The sequence below is a fragment of the Doryrhamphus excisus genome, linkage group LG9 (assembly GCF_037039965.1).
Source record: "Doryrhamphus excisus strain RoL-2023G ecotype Guam linkage group LG9, RoL_Dexc_Guam_v1.1, whole genome shotgun sequence".
Taxonomy (NCBI): domain Eukaryota; kingdom Metazoa; phylum Chordata; class Actinopteri; order Syngnathiformes; family Syngnathidae; genus Doryrhamphus; species Doryrhamphus excisus.
The window spans coordinates 16,923,998-16,946,958 of record NC_136365.1 but is presented as its reverse complement, the minus strand read 5'-3'; the positions used below and the strand labels follow the sequence as shown (position 1 = coordinate 16,946,958).

At 39.5% G+C, this 22,961-nt stretch overlaps 1 protein-coding gene across 4 annotated transcripts in view; it reads right to left on the bottom strand.

The window, feature by feature from the left end:
- npnta (nephronectin a) overlaps positions 1 to 22,961 on the bottom strand; it is a 55,062-nt gene that overhangs the window by 1,693 nt on the left and 30,408 nt on the right. For 2 of the 4 annotated variants that reach the window (XM_058046053.2, XM_058046055.2), the window contains 8 exons: positions 21,614 to 21,733; positions 16,794 to 16,913; positions 14,182 to 14,316; positions 12,433 to 12,555; positions 9,851 to 10,300; positions 4,884 to 4,967; positions 1,893 to 1,991; positions 96 to 355 (listed from right to left, as the gene is read on the bottom strand). In XM_058046053.2, coding sequence (XP_057902036.2) covers positions 96 to 355; positions 1,893 to 1,991; positions 4,884 to 4,967; positions 9,851 to 10,300; positions 12,433 to 12,555; positions 14,182 to 14,316; positions 16,794 to 16,913; positions 21,614 to 21,733 — 1,391 coding nt within the window. The remainder of the gene's footprint in view (positions 1 to 95; positions 356 to 1,892; positions 1,992 to 4,883; positions 4,968 to 9,850; positions 10,301 to 12,432; positions 12,556 to 14,181; positions 14,317 to 16,793; positions 16,914 to 21,613; positions 21,734 to 22,961) is intronic. The other 2 variants (XM_058046056.2, XM_058046057.2) reach the window with 1 other exon arrangement.

The window sequence follows — 22,961 nt, the reverse complement described above, 5'->3', positions numbered from 1 at the left end:
GCAGCACATCACATCATCACCTCAATGCTGCATTTCTGATGAACACAACTTTTTACACTTTTATGACCACTAAGGATGTTAAAACTAATACTTACGCTCTCCAGGCCTTTCCCCCACAGCGTTATCTGGGTGTGCCTCCAGCGGTTTCCCCCCGTGCTCTCCCACACGGATGGATTGTACTGCGTCCCCTTCTTCACGAACACTTGCAACATGCCGACATGGTGGCCCGCTAGCTTGTGGCGGAACGACAGGCACAGGTTGCCCTCGTTCCAGGGAGGGGCCAACGGGATGACGAGCCTCGCCCCCCGTCCCGTCCTCTTGTTGCTCACTTCCGGTATGGTGAGGTAGCGACCGCCTGGGGAGTGCAAAAAACTAATTAACATCAACACAAAATTCGGAGCGTAAGGTGGGGTACACCCTAGACTGGTCGCCAGCCAATCACAGGGCACATATAGACAAACAACCATTCACACTCACATTCATACCTATGGACAATTTGGAGTCGCCAATTAACCTAGCATGTTTTTGGAATGTGGGAGGAAACCGGAGTACCTGGAGAAAACCCACGCATGCACGGGGAGAACATGCAAACTCCACACAGAGATGGCCGAGGGTGGGATTGAACCCTGGTCTCCTAGCTGTGAGGTCTGCACGCTAACCCCTAGACCACCGTGCCGCCCGCATTTGTAATTCTACAAGGATTTTTTTTTTACACGTTGACTTTCGTGACTTGACTCTTACGGTTTAAAAAAATAATAATTATCTTACTACAGGCATAATAATAATAATAATAATAATAATAATAATAATAATAATAATAATAATAATAATAATAATAATAATAATAATAATAATAATGTTACTGTTGCGTCAGTAACCCCCACTAAGCTAAAACTAAACTCTGAACCACCAAAATTCTATTCTATTCAGTTCTATTGAGTTGTAGTCTCCTATAGAGCAGTTACACACAATAACCCACACAGAAAACCTTTTAGATCTTCCAGAATCTGCACCTATTCCAGTTGCATTTCCTTTGATTTGTGCTTCCTGCCAAAAAGATCTGTTTTAATTTATTCCATACAACCATATATAGACCCATATAAGGAAGTCTGCCCATCTGTGACATCACAAATGGGCAGTTTTACCACGCCCTCTGAAACTGAGTGTTTTGAACCATCCCAAACGTCTTTCAGGGTTCACTTCCAAATGCGCAAAACCTCATTATCTGAAACGTTGGCATCGTTTAACATGAGAATACAACATTTGTATAGGTCAGAAAAGTAGAAAAAGGATAATAGGGCTCCTTTAAATAGTACCTGGCGCCCCCTGTTGCTATGGACAACCAGCAATGTGTTTATATATAGACGGATATATTTTATAATATATATTTTACTGTGAATTTAGAAGTGGAAGGTCGGAAAACTAAGAGAAAAACTGTTTTTTCACGATTTTTTTAAATGAAAAAAAAAGACACAAGGCTGATGTGTGTTCATGCCATTGCTTTAGACGTTGGGTAAAAATGTGTCTGTGGAATTTTCTATTCTATTCTTATTTGTGCCAACAAGCATGAATGTGAATTGAGGGCTTCCTGGAAACACTTTAGCGTGGGCCAAGAAGAGTGAATAGTTTGTGCTTATGTTAAGGTTTTGCGGACCACTGAGTCATCTGAAGACAATTCAACAGTGGTCATTTGAGCCCCGAGGGTCTCTCATTTGCATGACTTTACATCCAAAGCACTCGCCTCTGACTTCCCCTCATCAAATCCTCATCCCGGCCTGTCATTGACAGCGAAATGAATACGTGTACATTGTGTTACACTAATGGAACATGGCTGTTTGCGCCAACTGATTGCCCCAACAACGTTTTTGTTTGTTTGAGGGCCCTTCAATTACCTGCAGGGTCAGGCGTCGTCTCCCAGTGCACGTCTCCGCCTTCATCCCTGATCCAGCCACAAAGGCCATCGTCAAAGGAGCAGCTCAGGAAGCCTGAATCTAACGAAGGGGAAGGAAGAACATGCACAATATTCAAACACAAGTGAACAAAAACAGCGACTTCCAGTGGTTAGGTGGCAATAAGAACAGGAAAAAACACCTCTTAATACGCATTTATACGTCTTTTATGTTTTTTGAGAGAGGAAAAAAAAGGTGACGATAACAGACAATAAAAGAGAGAATATTTGGTGCAGTTTTAAACCAGAAAAACTGGCCACCAGGTGGCAGAAGTGCAGAAGGTGGCAGAAGTAGAAGAACTCTGCTTGCAAATTTGCAATAGTAATACAGATGTATCAGGGTACAACAACTGTTTCTTTTCTAGAGCCATCATCTCCATCAACAAATTGTAACCAAGGCAACCAATCGTCCTTCTACAATGTAAATTTACTATTATTTATTCTTCTAATTCTTATATTTTGTACTGAAAATGGAACTGCTGCAATTTCATTCTACTATATGTAAAATGACAATAAATTCTGATTCTGATTGTGCAGGCAACCAGGAAGTGAAACAGCATGGAGTCTTGTAACGCTGAAGAGATATTGTGAGGATAAGTGGCATAGAAATTGGATGGATGGACAACTGGTAGTTAATTGGGTAGGTTTTCTGCAAAGTAGCATTAAAAAAAATAGTTGTTTCTTATCCATAATGATGTACATTCTGCATACAGAGTCGCAGCATGTAATGACAAAAGAGAAGCCGCCACCATAGTGATGACATTTAAGGAAACCAGGTTATAAAAGACCAGGCTAACGAACCGTTTTTGCAATAAAAGTAGTGAAATAAGTGCATTTTTGACCGTATTCCCCCCATATACCCGCACTAGAACTCAGATAACTTAGACCTGCAGATTTAGCTCACTCTGTCTATTTCTATTTCACTGTTTTTTTTTAATATTACAATAGAAAATTATTTTAGTTTTGCTTACATTCAGGAATAGCCTGTTCTTTTTAAACCATGTTTTAAAGGTATTCATTCATTCATTTTCTACCACTTATCCTCATGAGGGTCGCGAGGGTGCTGGAGCCTATCCCAGCTGTCTTCGGGCGAGAGACGGGGTGCACCCTGGACTGGTGGCCAGCCAATCACAGGGCACATATAGACAAACAACCATTCACACTCACATTCATACCTATGGACAATTTGGAGTCGCTAATTAACCTAGCATGTTTTTGGAATGTGGGAGGAAACCGGAGTACCCGGAGAAAACCCACGCATGCACGGGGAGAACATGCAAACTCCACACAGAGATGGCCGAGGATGAACTCGGGTTCAATCCTTAGCTGGGGTTCTAACTCGGGTTCAAACTCCTAGCTGTGAGTTCTGCATGCTAACCACTCGACCGTCGTGCAGCCCCGTTTTAAATGTATTCATTCTTTATTAGCTCTTGCAGTATTTGTTCTCCCTGAACTAGAATGCAGTAGGGTCATATACAAAGTACTAGTACTAGTTTTAGGTCTTCTTGTGACTTTACACATCATTTATATGCAGTATAGGTTAAACAGTTTTGGTCCTCAAATTGACCCCTGGGGTACACCACAAGATATATTTAGGTAAGTATGCAAAAGTGTGTATACATACATAATATGTATGTTATAAAATAAGTGGTAGATCATTTTGACTTGCATGCCGAAAAAGTGTACACACCCCTGATATACATGCACAATGTACATGAACACTCATATTCATAAATATACTAAATGTATGTATTCTCTATGTTTATAGTTGGAGGGAGATCTTGCAGTTTGATGGCTATTTTCTCACATCACAAAGTACGACCATTGGGCTTACTCCATTTATATGTACTGTACTAATAATATCTTTAATTAACATGAATGGTAAACACAGCGTCTATTTGTTTCTACAGTCATGAGCAACAATTTAAATCGTAGCTCAAGTAACAAGTACTGAAAAATAGACACATATTAGCTTAGCTCAAAGCATACAGCAGGTTTTTCTAATTTTTGACACAATTCCTGACCCACCTGGCCACAATTAATTCTGGCTTATATGCAAAAGAGAACCAGTTTCGTATTGCATAATATACAGTAAAGTCTCGTTATATCAATATTCTCGGGAGTCGGAAAAAATACCGATATAACCGGACTATCCATATATCCGATCCTGCGCCGAACTGCATTAAAAGTGGGCGGATCTTTGATATGGCATGTAATTTTCTCCTTGAGTTCATGGATTGCGTATCTAGCATGCTTTTGTAGTACAATAAATTTTGTACTACAGTAAATAAAAATAAACTTACGCTGTAGTGATTACCGGGACATAATTCACCCCGGAACTATCGATAGGGAAGGTGTTGCCACCCGGAGGGGTAGCCGCGAGGGACGGGTGTTTTCCAGTGTGTGTGCTGCACTCTGGTGGTGGAAGTGTGAAAAATAAAGTTGACTGGAAGCAGCCGTTCGCCGTGTTCTTTTTTGGTATTGAAATCCTTAAGCAAAGATTGATTTAAGCTGCTTTTGTATCGATATAAGCAGACCAAATTGGCTGGCGGGAGATGAAAAGAGCATCCTAGTAACCGGATTATCATAATAACCGTGTATCGTACTAACGGAACTAATTATATCATAAAGACTAGAAATTTGCCGGGAAATGAAAATAGTATCGTAATAAGTAGTAATTCGTTTTAACCGATATCGATATAACGAGACTTTACTGTAGGTTTGATCTGTCGAATAAATTGCATTTACAAGCTGTTTTTTTGGTGCATGTAAACATACTAAGCGACTTTCTCTGCAGTGTGAAAATTGCTTTTCATTTCTTTGTAGGTGAAGGTGCAAAAGTCTCAGCAGGCGTCACAATGCAAGCCGCAACGGTCAATTTTTGCTCTAAACCATGCAGACAACACAGAAGATTGTCTTTGCCATTTTGACTTACCTGCGTCATCGTTGAGTTCATCATCCTCATCGCCAAGCAAGACCTCATACTCCTGCAGCATGTCCTCCGGGCGGACACGAGGGACTGAGGAGACAAAAAAAAAGAAAATGTGTTATGTATGCTCACTGCAAGCACCGCCTGAGGCTTTTTGCGAGTAATACATGGACTGTGTATGCATAAAACGTTAAGACTTTCCCACAATTAATATCACTAGGGATATACAGTACTCACAGTAACATAGTAACAGTCCTTTTTACTGTCTTCAACCCTTTATAGGCAATTATTTAGACCAGGGGTCTCAAACTCAATTTAATTGGGGGCCACTGGAGCTCAGGTCTGGGTGAAACTGGCCCGCATCAGGTTTTCGCAAAAAAAAAAATAAATTATTTAAAACAAAAAAAATGTTTAAACTTTGCTTTGGTTCCAATTTTCTACAAGAAAAGCTCTGATAAAACATTCCACTGTTCTTAAATATCTTACTTTTTATTTTTCTACACAAAATAAGATGAAAAATAAATAAACAAATCAAGAATAAAGAAAATCAATCAATCAGTAATAAATAAATAAATATAATAATAATAATAAACTTAAGAAACCACATATAGTTGGTGGGTAGACAAATTAATTTTTTCAGATTAAAATGAACAAAGCATTATTAGAGCCCTGTAGACATGACAAAACATGACTATAGTCACATTTTATACTCTTTATTTACAACATATTGCGCAACTGCAGGGTCTTGAGACACATGCTAACTCGCAAACTAGAGAGCTAGCGACCTAAACGGTAGCCTTCAAGTTATTTCCTTTCAACTTAAATAGCCAAAAACTTACCACTTCCACACAGATAGGGAGGATAACTATTAACAGTTATTTAACCTTTAACATGAACATTAATCAAATGTAATATTTTTTTCTGGGTACATGATACCATACAGCATCCATATCAAACTTGCGCAGGCCGCACTAACATTAAACTTTCATATCAAGACGGGGGCATCAAACTAGTGTCCTGCGGGCCACATTTGGCCCGCGGGCCGCGTGTTTAAGACCCCTGATTTAGACCATTAAAAAATATCCACATATCCATCTATCCATTTACAATGCCGCTTATCCTCACTAGGGTCAAAGGTGTGCTGGAGCCTATCCCAGCTCTCTTCGAGTGAGAGGCCAGGTCTACCCTGGACTGGTCGCGACATTCCAAAAACATTCTGAACTGAGGCTGCTCCAGTCTGGCCGTCCTGTGACCCTCCACTCGGTCCAACCAGTGAGTCACAGTAGCTGGCAGCCTGCGAGGCCGTCTGAGACCCACAAACCCATCCAAGTGAGGGGGCCGCATTCGTACCAGAACCTCCAGCAATCCCTGGCATCCAGAGCTCAATATGTGTGCAGCTGGACTTGAAGGAATGTACATTAACCGCACCGCCCCCCCCCACCTCTACTTGGATATCGAGCATCCGGAGTGCAGAAATAAAACAGCCCTGATTAAGGAAAGTGAAACTTGAACTGTGGGAAGCTGAAAATAGACATACGTACATGCTGAGTTTAGATGAGAGCATATATTTATCAAACTTATATAGTGTATACTATACATACTTATACTATAATTATACTTTGGAGTCAGTCTAATTTGGCTCATGGTGTCTTGTTTGAGGAAATCTAGCAAAAACAAATGCTGTATTTACTTACTTACTGCAGAGCATGAATTTGAGACACATGCCGAGAGTACCAGGCATCTTAGTTTGGGAGCTAGCATTTACGTACCATTTTTTTTTAAAATTGAGGCCATTATTTGAGAAAATAGGTAAAATTAGAAATGCAGACAACCACAATGTATCCTACTGGGCATAATATATAATATGTATCCATGTAAATTTTCATTTATCGTACCAAATGTACTATAATAAGGTATAATAATGTACTATAATAAGGTCAGTTCTAATAAATATGTATCATGTGTATCATATGTATCATAGTCACAGCCTGTTATAGTTTGTACATATATCTGTCCATTTACAGCTCTATTCTATTTCTACATTTATTTACTAATAAGGTACTTATAAATTTGCACTTCTGGTTGGATGCTAACTGCATTTTGTTGCCCTGTACCAGTGACATGAGCAATAACAATAAAGTTGAATCTAATCTAATCTAATGGGGGAACAATACCATACCTTCATCAAAATTGAAGAGAGAGAGAAACCATTTATCCCATGTTGTCATTAGTCAATAGCCTGACTCATGGTGTCATTCAAAATCATCAAACAGCAACTTAACAATCAAAGGGTAGATAAGAAATATACAAGACAAGTACTTATGAGTTTATATGAGATTCCAAGCTCATGAACTCCCTCAGGTTGCCAACTATTGGCCAATGAACAGCTCTGTTGGTATTTGTCTTGTACATTTCATAGCTACCTTTGGAGTGTTAAATTGCTGTGTGATGATTTTAGCCTTCTATCTAAAATGATGTCTATAAGGGTTCAAAGTTAAGACAAAAGTATCGGCTTATAGACTGGAAATTATTCATTCATTCAATCATTTTCTCCCGCTTATCCTCATAAGGGTTGCTGGAGCCTATCCCAGCTGTCTTCGGGCGAGAGGTGGGGTACACCCTGGACTGGTGGCCAGCCAATCACAGGGCACATATAGACAAACAACCATTCACACTCACATTCTTATTTATTTTAAAAGGATGTTGCTTTAACATTAAGCTAAGCTCTGCGATCCAGGTTGATATGACAACAGCTGGTATTATTTCATCATTTCGCTCGATCACATGACCCAAATTGAAATCAACTGACGACCCTCTCTAAATATCTAGACCAGGGGTGGGCAAACTTTTTGACTCGCGGGCCGCATTGATATGACAAAATTTACGGGGGGTGGGGGGGGGGGGGGGGGGCAGACTATATATTTTACAGGTAACAGTCCACCTGGTATTATTGTATCTGTAAAATTGTCATGCAATCTGCTATTATTATTTATTATTTTATATTTATATTTAAATATTTTAAAAATAATAAAATATTATAATAATTAAAATAAAATTAAAATAATAATTATTATATTATTATTATGTAAAATATGCAAATATAACAATAATATTATATAATTAATATAATAATTAGCATTAATATAATAATTATAATAATCATAGTAGTTCTAATAATAATTATAATAATCTAATAATAATCTAATAATCTAATAATAATAATAATTATTATTATTGTTATTATTATATATTATTAATAATTAATAACAATAATATAATAATAATAATAATAATTATTATTATTATTATGTGCTTGTGTCCCTTTTTTCAGGAACACTTTGTAAACAACAGACCATTTGATAAAACCATCAAAAGGTTGGCTCAGGCCATGATGCCAGGTTGTATGTTGAGTTTAAATGAAATACTTTGGAAAGATTGGGCGGGCCGTATTCAAACACTTGGCGGGCCGGATGTGGCCCACAGGCCGTAGTTTGCCCACCCCTGATCTAGACACACATTCTCAGGTATTCGAAGCACACAAACGACGCATTTGATGAAAAGCTCTCCATTCTTTCACATTTCTCTGCAATTATTTGAATAAACCGCTCAGCAGGGAGCCAGCGTCTGGAAGCTAGGACATGTAAACAGGTGCTGATGTAATCTTCGTTCCCCTTTCCCAATTCTAATTACGTGGTGCCATCTGCTCACAAAAATATTTCACCTCTCACGCCGCACTTTGCCACTGCACACATTTAACACACACATTTTCACCATTTTCTATCCCTTAAAGGGATAGTTCACTTTTTTTTTTTTTTACATGAAGTTGTATAACATCCCTATCTGCACTCCACTTTGTCCCATCAGCCGAGTTCTGGTCAGATTTCAGTGATGAGGAACATAGTTCCAGTTAGTTGGTGGGGCCACTTATGTAAGAGTTTGGCTTCTCTAAACAATATGCGTTCAAAAGAGTAATACATGTGCATCAGGAAAATGCCTCCTCTGCATTAAGTTCACTAAGACACTTGGGGGCATGATACTGGGCCTGATACCAGACAAACCATGTGATGATCTTATTATGACATACTATTTAATCATGAGCTTATTATCACGTACTTTCATTTTTCCATCATGTAACGTGCCAGAGAGTTGAATTTTGATTTGAGAGAATCAGGCTCGTATTCATCCCCATTTTCTTTTCTGATTGATAAAATAATGTAGCGACCCTGACGTGTTCATGTTGACATGTTGTGCTCTTGAGTGTCTGACTGTTCCGCGTGACTGTGAATGCACCAGGGGTGGGGGCGTGTCGTGTTGAGGAAGCACTGTTGCGTTGCTGGCGGTGGTTGCAACGGCGTGGTTACGGCCGACAGTATCCAGTATTGTTGTGTAATAAAAGCTTGTTAGCGATCACAGTCGTGTCCTTTCCATAGCGTCGGCAACGACGTTACAATAAACATAGACACGTATTTGTCTAACTCAGGCGGGGGAATACTTTCTACCAGTCTTCGTTCGTTCTTGCAGTTGCAGTCGCCCTTGGTTTTCCGACTTGTATTTGCATTTGTAGTTTTTTCGATCATTTCAAGAGTGTCCTCCTCATTAATGGTGATAAAACGTTCCATTTCTAATATTCTGTTTGCTATTTTCCCTATTTGTCTTTCGCCGGGGGTGTCAACCACTGACATGTTGACAGAGCACAGACGGCAGCAAAACAAACGCTTGTGTGCTGTTCTCTGATTGGTTGTTTCACGGGCACGATACCAGAGCAGCGCGCTCTGAGTGGACAGCTACGGGGACAGATATTGGACATGGTTAAACTCTATATTTTATCAGTATCACTGCCCTGGGCTTTGACACAGTATCATTTCGGCATTTTCCCGTATCATTCATGGGTGGTTTCTAGGGTACAGGGCCAATTAATACTGTAGTATGTGATAAATCGTATTATTGCACGTTCATTGTTGTGTATAACTTACTGTAGACGTCTCCTCGATGATGCTTATTGGTGATCCAGTTAATACTGTTGTCCCCATGTTCTGGCTTGCGCGTGGGAGCAGTCGGCCTCCTGGTAGTTGGCGTTGCTTTGGTCGTGGTGGTCGGCTTTGTCGTTGTTGATGTAGTGACGGTCGTTGCTCTTGGGGTGCTCTTGGGCAAGCTTGGCTTTTGGGTCACCACTGTGCGGAGTGAGGTGGTGTTTGTTTTTGGCGCGACGGGCAACGTTGGCGTTTGGGTCACCACTGGGCGGATTGTGGTGGTGGTGGTTGTCGTTTTGGGTGCGACGGGCAATGCTGGTCTTTGGGTCACCACTGGGCGGAACGTGGTGGTGGTAGTGGTGGTCCTTCTGTGGTCGATGCCAGGGATGTGGTTGTGATGGCTGGGGGGAGGCTTGCGTGGTCTGGGAGGCTCGATAACCACTTTGGGAATGGCTGCAAAGAGAAGAGAGTAAAAGTACTGTAGTGGAAGACTTAATGAGGCGGAGGATGGGCCATTAAGTGTCATAATGAGACTGTTAATATGCATTAAATAGCGTGCTCTAACCTATTAAGGCTCTCAAATGTGTCTCTTTAACATTTAACAAATGTTCACAGCCACAGGCAGTTTTTTTGATTTTTGTCCCCATTGCAGCCTGAAACACCTTTATGAAAAATTAAGAGGGGGCTGGGCTACTCCAAGTTATAGACTGTAACATACTGTATAATTTCATATACACTTGTAAAAGAATGTTAAAATACTAAATAGCTTATGATGCTGGTTAACTTATTTTTACATGTATATGACAGTAGACAGGGTGGCACGGCGGTCTAGTGGTTAGCGCGTTGACCTCACAGCTAGGAGACCCGGGTTCAATTCCACCCTCGGCCATCTCTGTGTGGAGTTTGCATATTCTCTCCGTGGGTTTTCTCCGGGTACTCCGGTTTCCTCCCACATTCCAAAAACATGCTAGGTTAATTGGCGACTCCAAATTGTCCATAGGTATGAATGTGAGTGTGAATGGTTGTTTGCCTATATCGCCAATTAACCTAGCATATTTTTGGAATGTGGGAGAAAACCCAAGCATGCACGGGAAGAACATGCAAACTCCACACAGAGATGCCCGAGGGTGGAATTGAACTCAGGTCTACTAGCTGTGAGGCCTGCGCGCAAACCACTCCCCACCGTGCAGCCTCTCTTGCCACTAAATGTTAATGGTAAATGGTCTTTCACTTGCATAGTACTTTTCCACCTCCAAGGCACTAAAAACGCATTTTTCATTCATTTTTGGAAGTTATTTGCCGTTATGTCGACTATGTTGGGTAAAACAAATGTAAAGGTGATTATAGGGGTGTTAGTTCATGTCTAGAGGGCTTTAATATTGTTAAAAAATTGTATTCAGAAGAAAATGTTTTTAGAAGAAACAGGTTTTCTCAACCAAAATATTTCATTTATTAATCAGGATTGGCGGCACGGCAGTCGAGTGGTTAGCGCGCAGACCTCACAGCTAGGAGACCAGGGTTCAATTCCACCCTCAGCCATCTCTGTGTGGAGTTTACATGTTCTCCCCGTGCATGCGTGGGTTTTCTCCGGGTACTCCGGTTTCCTCCCACATTCCAAAAACATGCTAGGTTAATTGGCGACTCCAAATTGTCCATAGGTATGAATGTGAGTGTGAATGGTTGTTTGTCTATATGTGCCCTGTGATTGGCTGGTGACCAGCTGGGATAGGCTCCAGCACCCCCGCGACCCTCGTGAGGAAAAAGTGGTATAAAATGAATGAATAAATGACAGTAGACAGTAAAATCCCAACATGGACACACATGTTTATACCTAACATATAGTAGATAGCGGCCATGTGTATGCTTTGGATACTAATTCACTATGTTGGAATGTTTTGTATGCACAGAGCGCCAGCAAGCTCACCCATGCCGTGATGATGTCATGGGTGTCAGACCTTCCTTTTGTTCTCCTGCACATTCTTCATGTCAGGAGCTGAGAATGAGGTCTGTAGGGTGTTGTTCGAACTAAGGGGTGGGGGGGTGATGAATATGAGGGGCGACATCTGGGGTAGAAATGTGCATGGACAAAAGCGAGCGGGTCAGTTGTCCCCCTTCTCACTTTGATATGTGATGCCCGTGTTAGATATTGCAGTGGAGCACTTGTGGCTCATGCCCTTGGGAAGGGGGGGAGGTGGCAGTGACGGGGGTTTAAGGGGGGCGTCCTCTCTGCTTGTTGGACCATGACACTATTAATGTCTGTTAGAGACTAAATGAAATTGTTGAATATAAATGACTTCTCAGGGAAGTAATGGACTGTGGGAGAAGCCAAGAGGAGAAACTCCCTGGAAAGTAAATATTTTGCATGCAATGACTTTTCTTTTTGCTTGGTGGCCAACTGGAAGAGTGACATTCTGGGTAAATGTGATAAGAAAGCAAAGAGGGATTTAGGCCGTGACTGACAGCCATTACAAAGAATGTCATAGAAAGCGTTTTTTTGGCTTTTGCTGCTTTTCCTCCTTCTCTGTTTTGGACTAAGAAAACACAAAAGTGAGCCCCCCGCACCCACGCTTGTTGCAGTGTCTTACGTTTGCAGTCGCGTCCCGTCCCCCTGTAGCCGTCTTTGCACTTGCACTTGTATGAGCCTCGCGTGTTGTAGCAGGTGGCGAAGCTGCTGCAGCGACTCGGGTGTAAAGAGCACTCATTCACATCTGCATAGGAAAAAAAAAAAAAAAGAACAACAGGATGCTATTGAGCTGCCATCCTAATATGTAAAATATATAACTTACAACACTGCAGAGACCAAACAGCCCTGTCATGAAAAAAGCTTTACACCGTGAAAAATCAAGTCGTCCGTCTGAATTTCCGCAAAGTAGGACCAGGATTAATAAATTGAATATTTCCGTAGTTACTTAATGCATAGAAAACCGACTCATGAATTTTTAAATACGTTTTACGACCATAATTAGAGCCATGTAGACATGAAATAACACCCTTACACTTACATTATTCTTTGTTCACATTGCACAACTGTGATGTGCATGCTACAGGATCAAGACAGGGACTCAAGACATCGCTACCGCTTTGTTTATTCTGAATTTTAAAAAGTTGTTTTCAAATGGAGTGGGAAAGCAGGACAAAGTAAGAAGCCAAAAACTTACCACTTCCACACGGACTGTGAGGATAACTTTTTTTTCACTCTTTTGTGTTGGACATGCCATGTTTTCTCATAATAACGTAAAATAAAATAACGTAAAATAAGCCCCTCTACCTGCCCGCACGCAAAACTTTAAATTATTATTATTTATTCAAAATTATTTAAATTATTTGTGCAATTTACTATTTACGCCGTACATTGCTGTTCATATTTGATGTCATCTATTTATTCACCACATTATTATTATTATTATTATTCACTGCTGTGTTATTGTCTATTTTCTATCTATCTATCTAGTGACTACATACATATAACTTGGCTTTCAATATCACTATTTTTGACTAATAATGGTTTATAATTACTTTATGAAAAATGCAATGTTTAATCATAATGATACAGTTAAAGGTTTTACAACAAACAACCTATATAACAGACATCAATGTTGAACGAACCCTTTGGACAGATGCTGCTTTATCACGATTGTTCAACTTTCCCCTTCAATTTGGTACGAAATGAAGATGCAGACTTAAACCATCGCCATATTGAGTGGCTATATCAAATTAAGTCTATTCAAATTAAACAGATTCAAAGGGAATATCAGAGTGGAATAAAAGATATGTAAGATGATTTATTTATCAGCGCTCATGTCAAACTTTATCCGAATGCGTTAATTTTTCACAAAATTACTAAAAAATGAATGAACAATTGAATTATGTTCAATATTTTAAGTTAATAAACATAATAAGGTTTATGTTTTGGGGGGGTACATGCTTCAGGTCAAATGTCTGAAGGGGTACATGACTGTAAAAAGTTTGGGAACCTCTCATTTTGTAGTTTTCTACACATTTTATCACACAAATACTAACCTAGTTATTCTAAATTATTGAAATTATGTGTGCAATTGTGCAATTTTTCTCCACATTGTTATTATTATTATTATTCGGGAGCCAGGCAACAACATTTCGTTGGCAATATCTATCCATCCATCCATCCATCCATCCATCCATCCATCCATCCATCCATGCCTTGGTTGATGTGGTCTTGAACGCACCATTTGAACTTGAAAACAAGCTTAATGATAGCAAAAGTTTGATTCTTTGATATCTATTATTTATATATATTGTGCTGTTACATTTCATTTTCCTTATATTTATTCCAATTGCGTTTGAGTTACACTTACCGATACATTGGTGTTTCCCGTTGACGTACTGCAGGTCAAAGCCATCGTGGCACTTGCAGATGTAGCTACCAAAGGTGTTGATGCATTTCCTGCACCTGGGGCAGACTGCCAGCCCGGTGGCACACTCGTCGACATCTACAAGAGTGATGAGAGAACAAAGCAGCTTTTAGCCACAGCCCTCATTATATTCATGAAGTAAAACTTCTGTTTTTTCCTTTACGACAATGGACCTTTGTCGACATGCAGATGTTAATTCTCGGGCACAAAGACGAGTGGAAATTAGGGTGACGGGATTGTGAGTGAGTGGGGCCATTCCTAGAATATTCCTAGTGTGAGTTTCACTGACAGGAGTCCCAGCTCTTGTTACCACTGCAGTGACTTTCACTTTCCACATCCTAGTCGCTCATTCCTTTGCTTCCATACTACTTATTTAGCCTCCGTTTGTGTACCATATGATGGTAATGGTAATGGTTTTATTTCATTTGAATATGTATCAGATTACAATTGAATGCATCACATAATCAGTTCACAGTTCCGCATGTCCAAAAGGAGTAGGAAGAAGCAAAGCTTATTAAACATTACACCGGCTTTAAAGTCACTGCATTGGCTCCCCGTCCGCTTCAGGATCGATTTTAAGATTCTCTTACTGGTTTTTAAATGTCTTAACGGTTTTGCACCTTCGTATTTATCTGATCTGCTTTTACCATATCAACCCCCGCGGACCCTGCGGTCCTCCGGCACTGGCCTTTTAGCTATACCAAAACCCAGAACAAAAACCCATGGTGAGGCAGCATTTAGCCACTATGGCCCCCACCTGTGGAACAGCCTGCCTGAGAGCCTCAGGACTGCGGAGACTGTTGATATTTTTAAAAGAAGATTAAAGACACACCTTTTTAATCAGGCTTTTAACTAATATTTTTAAGCTTTTCTTATGTTTTTATCTTGTTAGTCCTATTTTATGCTCTTAGTCTTCAGCTTTTAACTCCAGTGTTTTGTTTTTATCTTTTTAGTCCTATTTTTTGCTCTTGGTCTTCAGCTTTTAACTCCAGTGATATGTTTTATCTTTTATTCCTATTTTATGCTCTTAGTCTCTAGCTTCTAACTCCAGTGTTTCCTCAGGGGGGGTCCTCCACACTGAGGGCTGTTCGGGTCTGCTGAGGGGGTGCCATCCTTGGGTCCCTTCGACACGGCCGGCTGGGGGTTCCTCCCGTTAATGTGGGGGTCCGCCCGTCTATTGGAGTCGGGGGGCCCGGGTGCTGGTCCTCCGATGGCACGGCCTGCAGCTCCTCCCAGTGTGGACGGCCCCAAAGGTGGCGTTTCCTTGATCCTCAATGCCATGCCATGTCTCCCTACTGTATGTGATTGTGTGTGTGTGCGTGTGTGTGTCTAGTATGGAGGGTGGAAAGGAGGGGCTTTCTTTTTGCTTCATTGTTTTCCTTTTAATTGTGGAAATTGTTTTAATTCTGTAAAGCACTTTGTGTTGCATTTCTTTGCAGGAAAAGTGCTATACAAACAAAGTTGATTTGATTTGATAAATCCTACCCCTCCATCTGGTACTTTTACAATCAGTAACTGTTACATTTGTTCACTTCCTGCTTTCCTAATATAGTTGACATTTTTTTTGTGGTAATGAATAATGAATGAGTTTTAAATTTTTAAATTTTTAAATTTTTAAATTTTTAAATTTTTAAATTTTTAAATTTTTAAATTTTTAAATTTTTAAATTTTTAAATTTTTAAATTTTTAAATTTTTAAATTTTTAAATTTTTAAATTTTTAAATTTTCATCAAGTACCGAAGTACAAGGTGATATGACAATCCAATGACATAATGGTTACCATAGCAACTATCAATATAGTGATATATATAGCACATCATGACTGGTTCAAGACTCTTCATCCTTGTATTTAGCAAACATCAACTGCTTGTATTGTTTCTTGAATTGGCTCATCGTTGTGCATTGTTTGAGTTCCTTACTCAATCCATTCCATAGTTTGATTCCACATACTGAAATGCTATGGCTTTTTAACGCAGTCCTAGGAATTAAGTGTTTCTCCTCTCTTGTAGAGAAGTATTGGATGACATTTTTAGGTAATTGGTTATTTTTAGCCTTATGCATTATTTTAGCTGTTTGAAGATTAACTATATCTATAATAACTATATATGGATTTCTTACTAAAACAAGTTTAACAAAAATAAGCCGGGCATAAAAGTCTGCCACTTCAAGAAGGAAGTGGAGCATCCAGTGTAACACCTGCAGCAAGCAACCTTTGCTTCTCCGTCTCCTCCTACTGTCTTTATGACTGATGCCCATTCTGCATCCTACAATTACCCAACCCACGTGTTATATGGGGGCTGCAGGGCAGGAAGAACCTACTGAAAGAATGCAGCAATGTAGCAGAAAAATAAATAGTGGTCCCATTTAGACTACATAGTAGTTATTGATTTAGATTATTTTACCATGTTTCTAAGGGGCCTGAAGATGTAATATAAAACTTCACGAAGGTTTCTCTTAAGAAAAAAAAAACAGCATTCCGGTTCCAGAAAGAGAAGGCAGCCAGTGGCTCTGTTTTCAGGCCACAGGAGATAAATAAAGATGGCGACGTCACTTACCCATACAGGTTCTGCCATCCGGTGCCAGCTGTAGCCCCGGTGACGGACACTGACATCGGACCTCTCCTTTCAGCACCTCACAGCCGTACTGGCAGTTAGCCATGCCACAAGTGCGAAGGTCTGGTGGTTACAAAGGAAACAACAAACGTTAAGACGGGGCTGGTGACCCCAGGGGGAGAGCGCTCTCACGGTTTTATCCTACACAGTTCAGTTGCTGGCGTTGCTGCCTTTTCTTGGCATTAGTCAGGCTGATCCAGACAAAAGAACAGCACACACTCTGACATCGTTACATTCTTGTGCTTCACAGAAGCCTCAAAACATAATTTGTATCCTTTCACTGACTGGCGGGCCTGGCTGACCTAGCGACATACTATATTTACCTACTGTAGCTTCACACCCAACCATCGTTCATCAAAATGACAGACAGAAAGACCGTAAAGCGACCGCTGACCCGAGTCCTACTTATCCTATCCATCCATCGTTAATTAAATCGTCTGACCAACTGACCTGACACCACATCTTTAAAATTTTTTTTTTTTAGAAAAATCAACTTCCCTACGACATCTCTGTGTGGAGTTTGCATGTTCTCCCCGTGCATGCGTGGGTTTTCTCCGGGTACTCCGGTTTCCTCCCACATTCCAAAAACATGCTAGGTTAATTGGCCACTCCAAATTGTCCATAGGTATGAATGTGAGTGTGAATGGTTGTTTGTCTATATGTGCCCTAGCTTAAGGGGAACTGCACTGTTTTGTCGGACTTTTTCCCATCATTTATAATCCTTAGCTTTCACTTTTGGCTGCACGGTGTACAAGTGGTTAGTGCACAGGCCTCACTGCTAAAATACCAGAGTTCAATTCCACCCTCGGCCATCTCCGTGTGGAGTTTGCATGTTCTCCCTGTGCATGCACTCCAGTTTCCTCCCATATTACTTTAAATATATTACTTTAAATATATTGTATTATATTATAATATATTATTTTTCCATTATATTATAAATACATGGAATAATATATTTTTGACTCCGGTTTCCTCCCACATTCCAAAAACATGCTAGGTTAATTGGCGACTCCAAATTGTCCATAGGTATGAATGTGAGTGTGAATGGTTGTTTGTCTATATGTGCCCTGTGATTGGCTGGCGACAATTATGTATGATTCTAGTGATGGATTCTCGTTTTTTTAGCTTTAAAAATTGCAATATTAGCTCATATATTAGCTTTTTTTTTTATAAATACCTTTATGTTGGCTGTTTCACAAACTTCTCAAATTAACATAACATACTGTATTAGTATTTGTTCCGCAAAATAAGTACACGTTTTTAAGATCATCATCACACAGATGCCCGAGGGTGGAATTGAAATCGAGGCTCCTAGCTGTGAGGCCTGCGCGCTAACCACTTGTCCACCCATTTTTATGATATTAAACCAATATTTTGATATTTTTAAAGTAAATTTAAAAAATATATATTCACATAATAAATTACATATATAACATATACATTGAGACCAAGTGGTTAGTGCGTAGGCCTCACAGCTAGGAGACCCGAGTTTGATTCCACCGAGTTTGCATGTTCTCCCCGTGCAAGCGAGGGTTTTTTTCCAGGTACTCCGGTTTCCTCCCACATTCCAAAAACATGCTAGGTTAATTGGCGACTCCAAATTGTCCATAGGTATGAATGTGAGTGTGAATGGTTGTTTGTCTATATGTGCCCCGCGACCCTCGTGAGGATAAGCGGTAGAAATGAAGAAGTAGAAGAAGAAGTATAAATAAATGAATGAACTTCCCTACTAATCAACCTACATTATTTAACAAAATAACAGCTCATCAGTTAACTGATTGGCCATCAATCAACCGTAACCCTAACTTACTACCTACCATCCATCATTGGTCAGAACAAGCAATTCGCCTAAAGATACTGGCTCCTACTTACGAACCTACAAAGGCTCATGATGCAAGTTTAAAGCAGAGTCTATATTTTTAGCTATCTCTAATCTATAACTGAGACTGATTTGTTCTACTCCCTCAAAGACCAGTAATCAATTGTCAGCATCAGTGTGTTATTGTTGTTGTTCCCTCTTATGCATGACAAGAACCAGCTCCAAAATGATTATACGATAAACAGGCTTTTTCCTCGTGTCCCCTCTTGATAGCTTCTGACCCTGAAAAGGAAATTGAAAAGCCGCGCCCGATTCTGCCGGAGCTACTTCAGCAACTGTTGGGGTGTCCTGCAGTCTGACAACAGTGGAGTGAGCTGATTAAATGCTGCAGTGCCCTATTGATCAGAGCTCAGATGACAGGAGAGTCTAATGCTGTGCTTTCGAGGCAGCAACATCGGAAGAGCGGCCAGCAATTTAGATCGTACTTTTCTTTAACATGAAAAACAAGTGAGATGCTGGAAATGACAGTATGCTTATGTAGAAAAAACATAAGAGAATGTTTATTAGGTGGGGAGGAGAATTTATAGGGAGACATGCACGGGCATCGACTCCCATTGTGGGAAACGCCGCAGGGCGGACTATAAGAAGTGCATTTTCTCTCAAGGTTCTCAAGTTTGGAATGAATGTAATGGGAGAAACCACGTTATCAGTCCATCAGGGGTGAAGCTGGAACCCGGAGTCACCCCTCAATCAGTTTGGGGAAGACTTTTATTGTTTGTTTGTTTGTCATTTTATTTCGAGCACAAAAAACAAACAAATGAAATGTCGCAAACATACAATAAGATACACACAAATCGCACAATCAAGACCACAACAGTCTTGTTGTTTTGTCTTATGTAAGATTTTTTTTGACTATAAGTGTGGAAAAGGGTGGCACGGCGATCTAGTGGTTAGCGCGCAGACCTCACACCTAGGAGACCAGGGTTCAATTCCACCCTCAGCCATCTCTGTGTGGAGTTTGCATGTTCTCCCCGTGCATGCGTGGGTTTTCTCCGGGTACTCCGGTTTCCTCCCACATTCCAAAAACATGCTAGGTTAATTGGCGACTCCAAATTGTCCATAGGTATGAATGTGAGTGTGAATGGTTGTTTGTCTATATGTGCCCTGTGATTGGCTGGCCACCAGTCCAGGGTGTACCCCGCCTCTCGCCCGAAGACAGCTGGGATAGGCTCCAGCACCCCCCGCGACCCTCGTGAGGAAAAGCGGTAGAAAATGAATGAATGAATGAAGTGTGGAAAAATCATTTATTGAATTGCTAACTGCTATGGCGTGGAAAAGGGGTAGGATTTAATAAGCTTTGCTTCTTCCTGCTCCTTTTCAGACATGTGTAGTAATGAGGTGTTGTGTGTGTGTATGTATGTATGTATATGTATATATATATATATATAAATAGATATTGTAAGTGTAATGTGAGTGTGAATGGTTGTTTGTCTATATGTGCCCTGTGATTGGCTGGCCACCAGTCCAGGGTGTACCCCGCCTCTTGCCCGAAGACAGCTGGGATAGGCTCCAGCACCCCTTGCGACCCTCGTAAGGAAAAGCAGTAGAAAATCAATGAATGAATATTGTAAGTGTATATGAGAGAAACAATAATGTAACATAGTATGCATGTCTGAAATAAATTAAGAACAGAACAAAAGAAATAATATACAACACATTGAAAGCTCGAAATGGAGTAGGAAGAAGTAAAAACTTATTAAATCCCACTCCAATATCTATAGGGTAATTCAATGGAAACAAAAAAAGCAGGTTTTTCCCCCTTTCTTCCTAGTGATACCTCAGCATTTATTAATATTTATACATGTGAAGGGATTTCTAATACCAGCTGTAGTAGTACAAATACTTCAATTAACCCCACAAACTGATAAAGAGAAACATCTCCTGGTGGAATTTACCTTTGGAATAATCAAATTCCCAAATTCCCTTGTAAATCATACGGCGTATCTCTATGAGAAAATGTTATTTTTCAATATTATCAATATTTTGGATATTAGCAGGTAGTGCATTGCGAAATTCTTAAAACATAAACTTGGCTGCATATAATTTTACTAAATTTGTATTTAGAATTTTTGAATTGAGAAATAATGGATTTGTGTGATCAAAATTAAATTAAATAATTAAAAAAAAATCCAAAAATTGTTACAACTCTAATGATGAAAATAATAATATAATAATACAATAAATAATATAATAATATAATATTATAATAATATAATAATATAATAATATAATAATATAATATAATAATATAATAATAATAATCATTGTTAATATTATAATAATAATGAATAATTAATAATAATATTAATGATGATTATAATAATTGTGATAGTAATAACAATAATAATGGTAATAATGATAAAGATTATAACAATAATGATCATAATGATAATAACAATAATAATATTACAATGATAATAATAACAGGGGAAAACAAGACAGTGGCATGAGCATGATTATATCTTACAAAAAGGGGTAGGCATTTATAAGCTTTTGCTTCAGCGTACTCCTTTTGGGCTTGTGATCAGATAGTTGAATACAAATGTAAATAATGGAAAGTTATATTTTGATTGATGTAAGAAATGCACTGTAATGTTTTATATATTTGCCCAAATAAAATAAAAAAAAAACCCAACCTTATGAATTATTCGTAATGCCCTTTCATTGGCTTTCATTGTTTATGGCTGTGATATGTGAACATTAGTTAAATGGAACCTTTGATACCTTTGACACCACGTCTCGGAGGAACCACTATAATTTGTTCATAGTTCATGAGTTTGACTATTGAATTATTGGTTTTAATTGCAATAATCTACAAAAATAACATTTAAAAATCACATTGGACCTGCATTATTAGAAATGCATTACCGCAAAACATACTCACTTCCACATGTCCCGTCAGGCATCAGCATGTAGCCGTTTAGGCAGTAGCACTTGTAGCTGCCTTGGGTGTTCATGCACCGGTGTTTACAGGGCCGAGGTTTGAGTCCGCACTCGTTCAGGTCTGCAGACAGATGGAGACGGCGTCAGTTAGAACAGGACTGGAAGGGAGGGGCAGAAATTAGTCAAGAGGGCAAAGGTGAAGAAGTCCATTCAGGTGGGGCTACCTGGTGTTTATGTGTTTTGGGGGGGAGAAAAAAAAAAAAGGAGGGTGGGAGTCTTCAAGGAAATGAGAGCACCGTGTTCTGACAAGCTTACGACTACTCACTTTGATACTTTAACAGGAAGGCTTTAAGTGAGAAGCTGAAAGTAAGCTGCATGTGATGGAAGATGTTATTAATCCCTTTGACTCATCACAAGTGCACTGGGATGCCATCCAGGAGCCTCCTCTTGGAGAGACACAGTGTCTACCCTTACGAAAAGAAAATATATTTATCAATATATTACTTTAAATATATTGTATTATATTATAATATATTATTTTTCCATTATATTATAAATACATGGAATAATATATTTTTGACTCCGGTTTCCTCCCACATTCCAAAAACATGCTAGGTTAATTGGCGACTCCAAATTGTCCATAGGTATGAATGTGAGTGTGAATGGTTGTTTGTCTATATGTGCCCTGTGATTGGCTGGCGACCAGTCCAGGGTGTACCCTGCCTCTCGCCCGAAGACAGCTGGGATAGGCTCCAGCACCCCCGCGACCCTTGTGAGAAAAAAGCGGTAGAAAATGAATGAATGAATGAATGAATATATTTTTGTACATCTATATATGGCAATATATTGCAGATTATACAAATGATTGCCGCTTTCAATATATTGAAATATATTAAATCCAAATACATAATTCATTCATTCATTCATTTTCTACCGCTTTTTCCTCACGAGGGTCGCGGGGAGTGCTGGAGCCTATCCCAGCTGTCTTCGGGCAAGAGGCTGGGTACACCCTGGACTGGTGGCCAGCCAATCACAGGGCACATATAGACAAACAACCATTCACACTCACATTCATACCTATGGACAATTTGGAGTCGCCAATTAACCTAGCATGTTTTTGGAATGTGGGAGGAAACCGGAGTACCCGGAGAAAAAAAAAAAAATATATGAGTTTATATATCCCAAATTATATGCAATTTCATATATGTAAAAATATAGTCCTTTTTTGGTCTTGATCGCAAGATATCAATATATACACATATATGATCTATGCATATATTGCAATATATTGGAAAATATAAACATAAGATCCCATATATGGAAATATATTTCCTAATACATTGCATTAT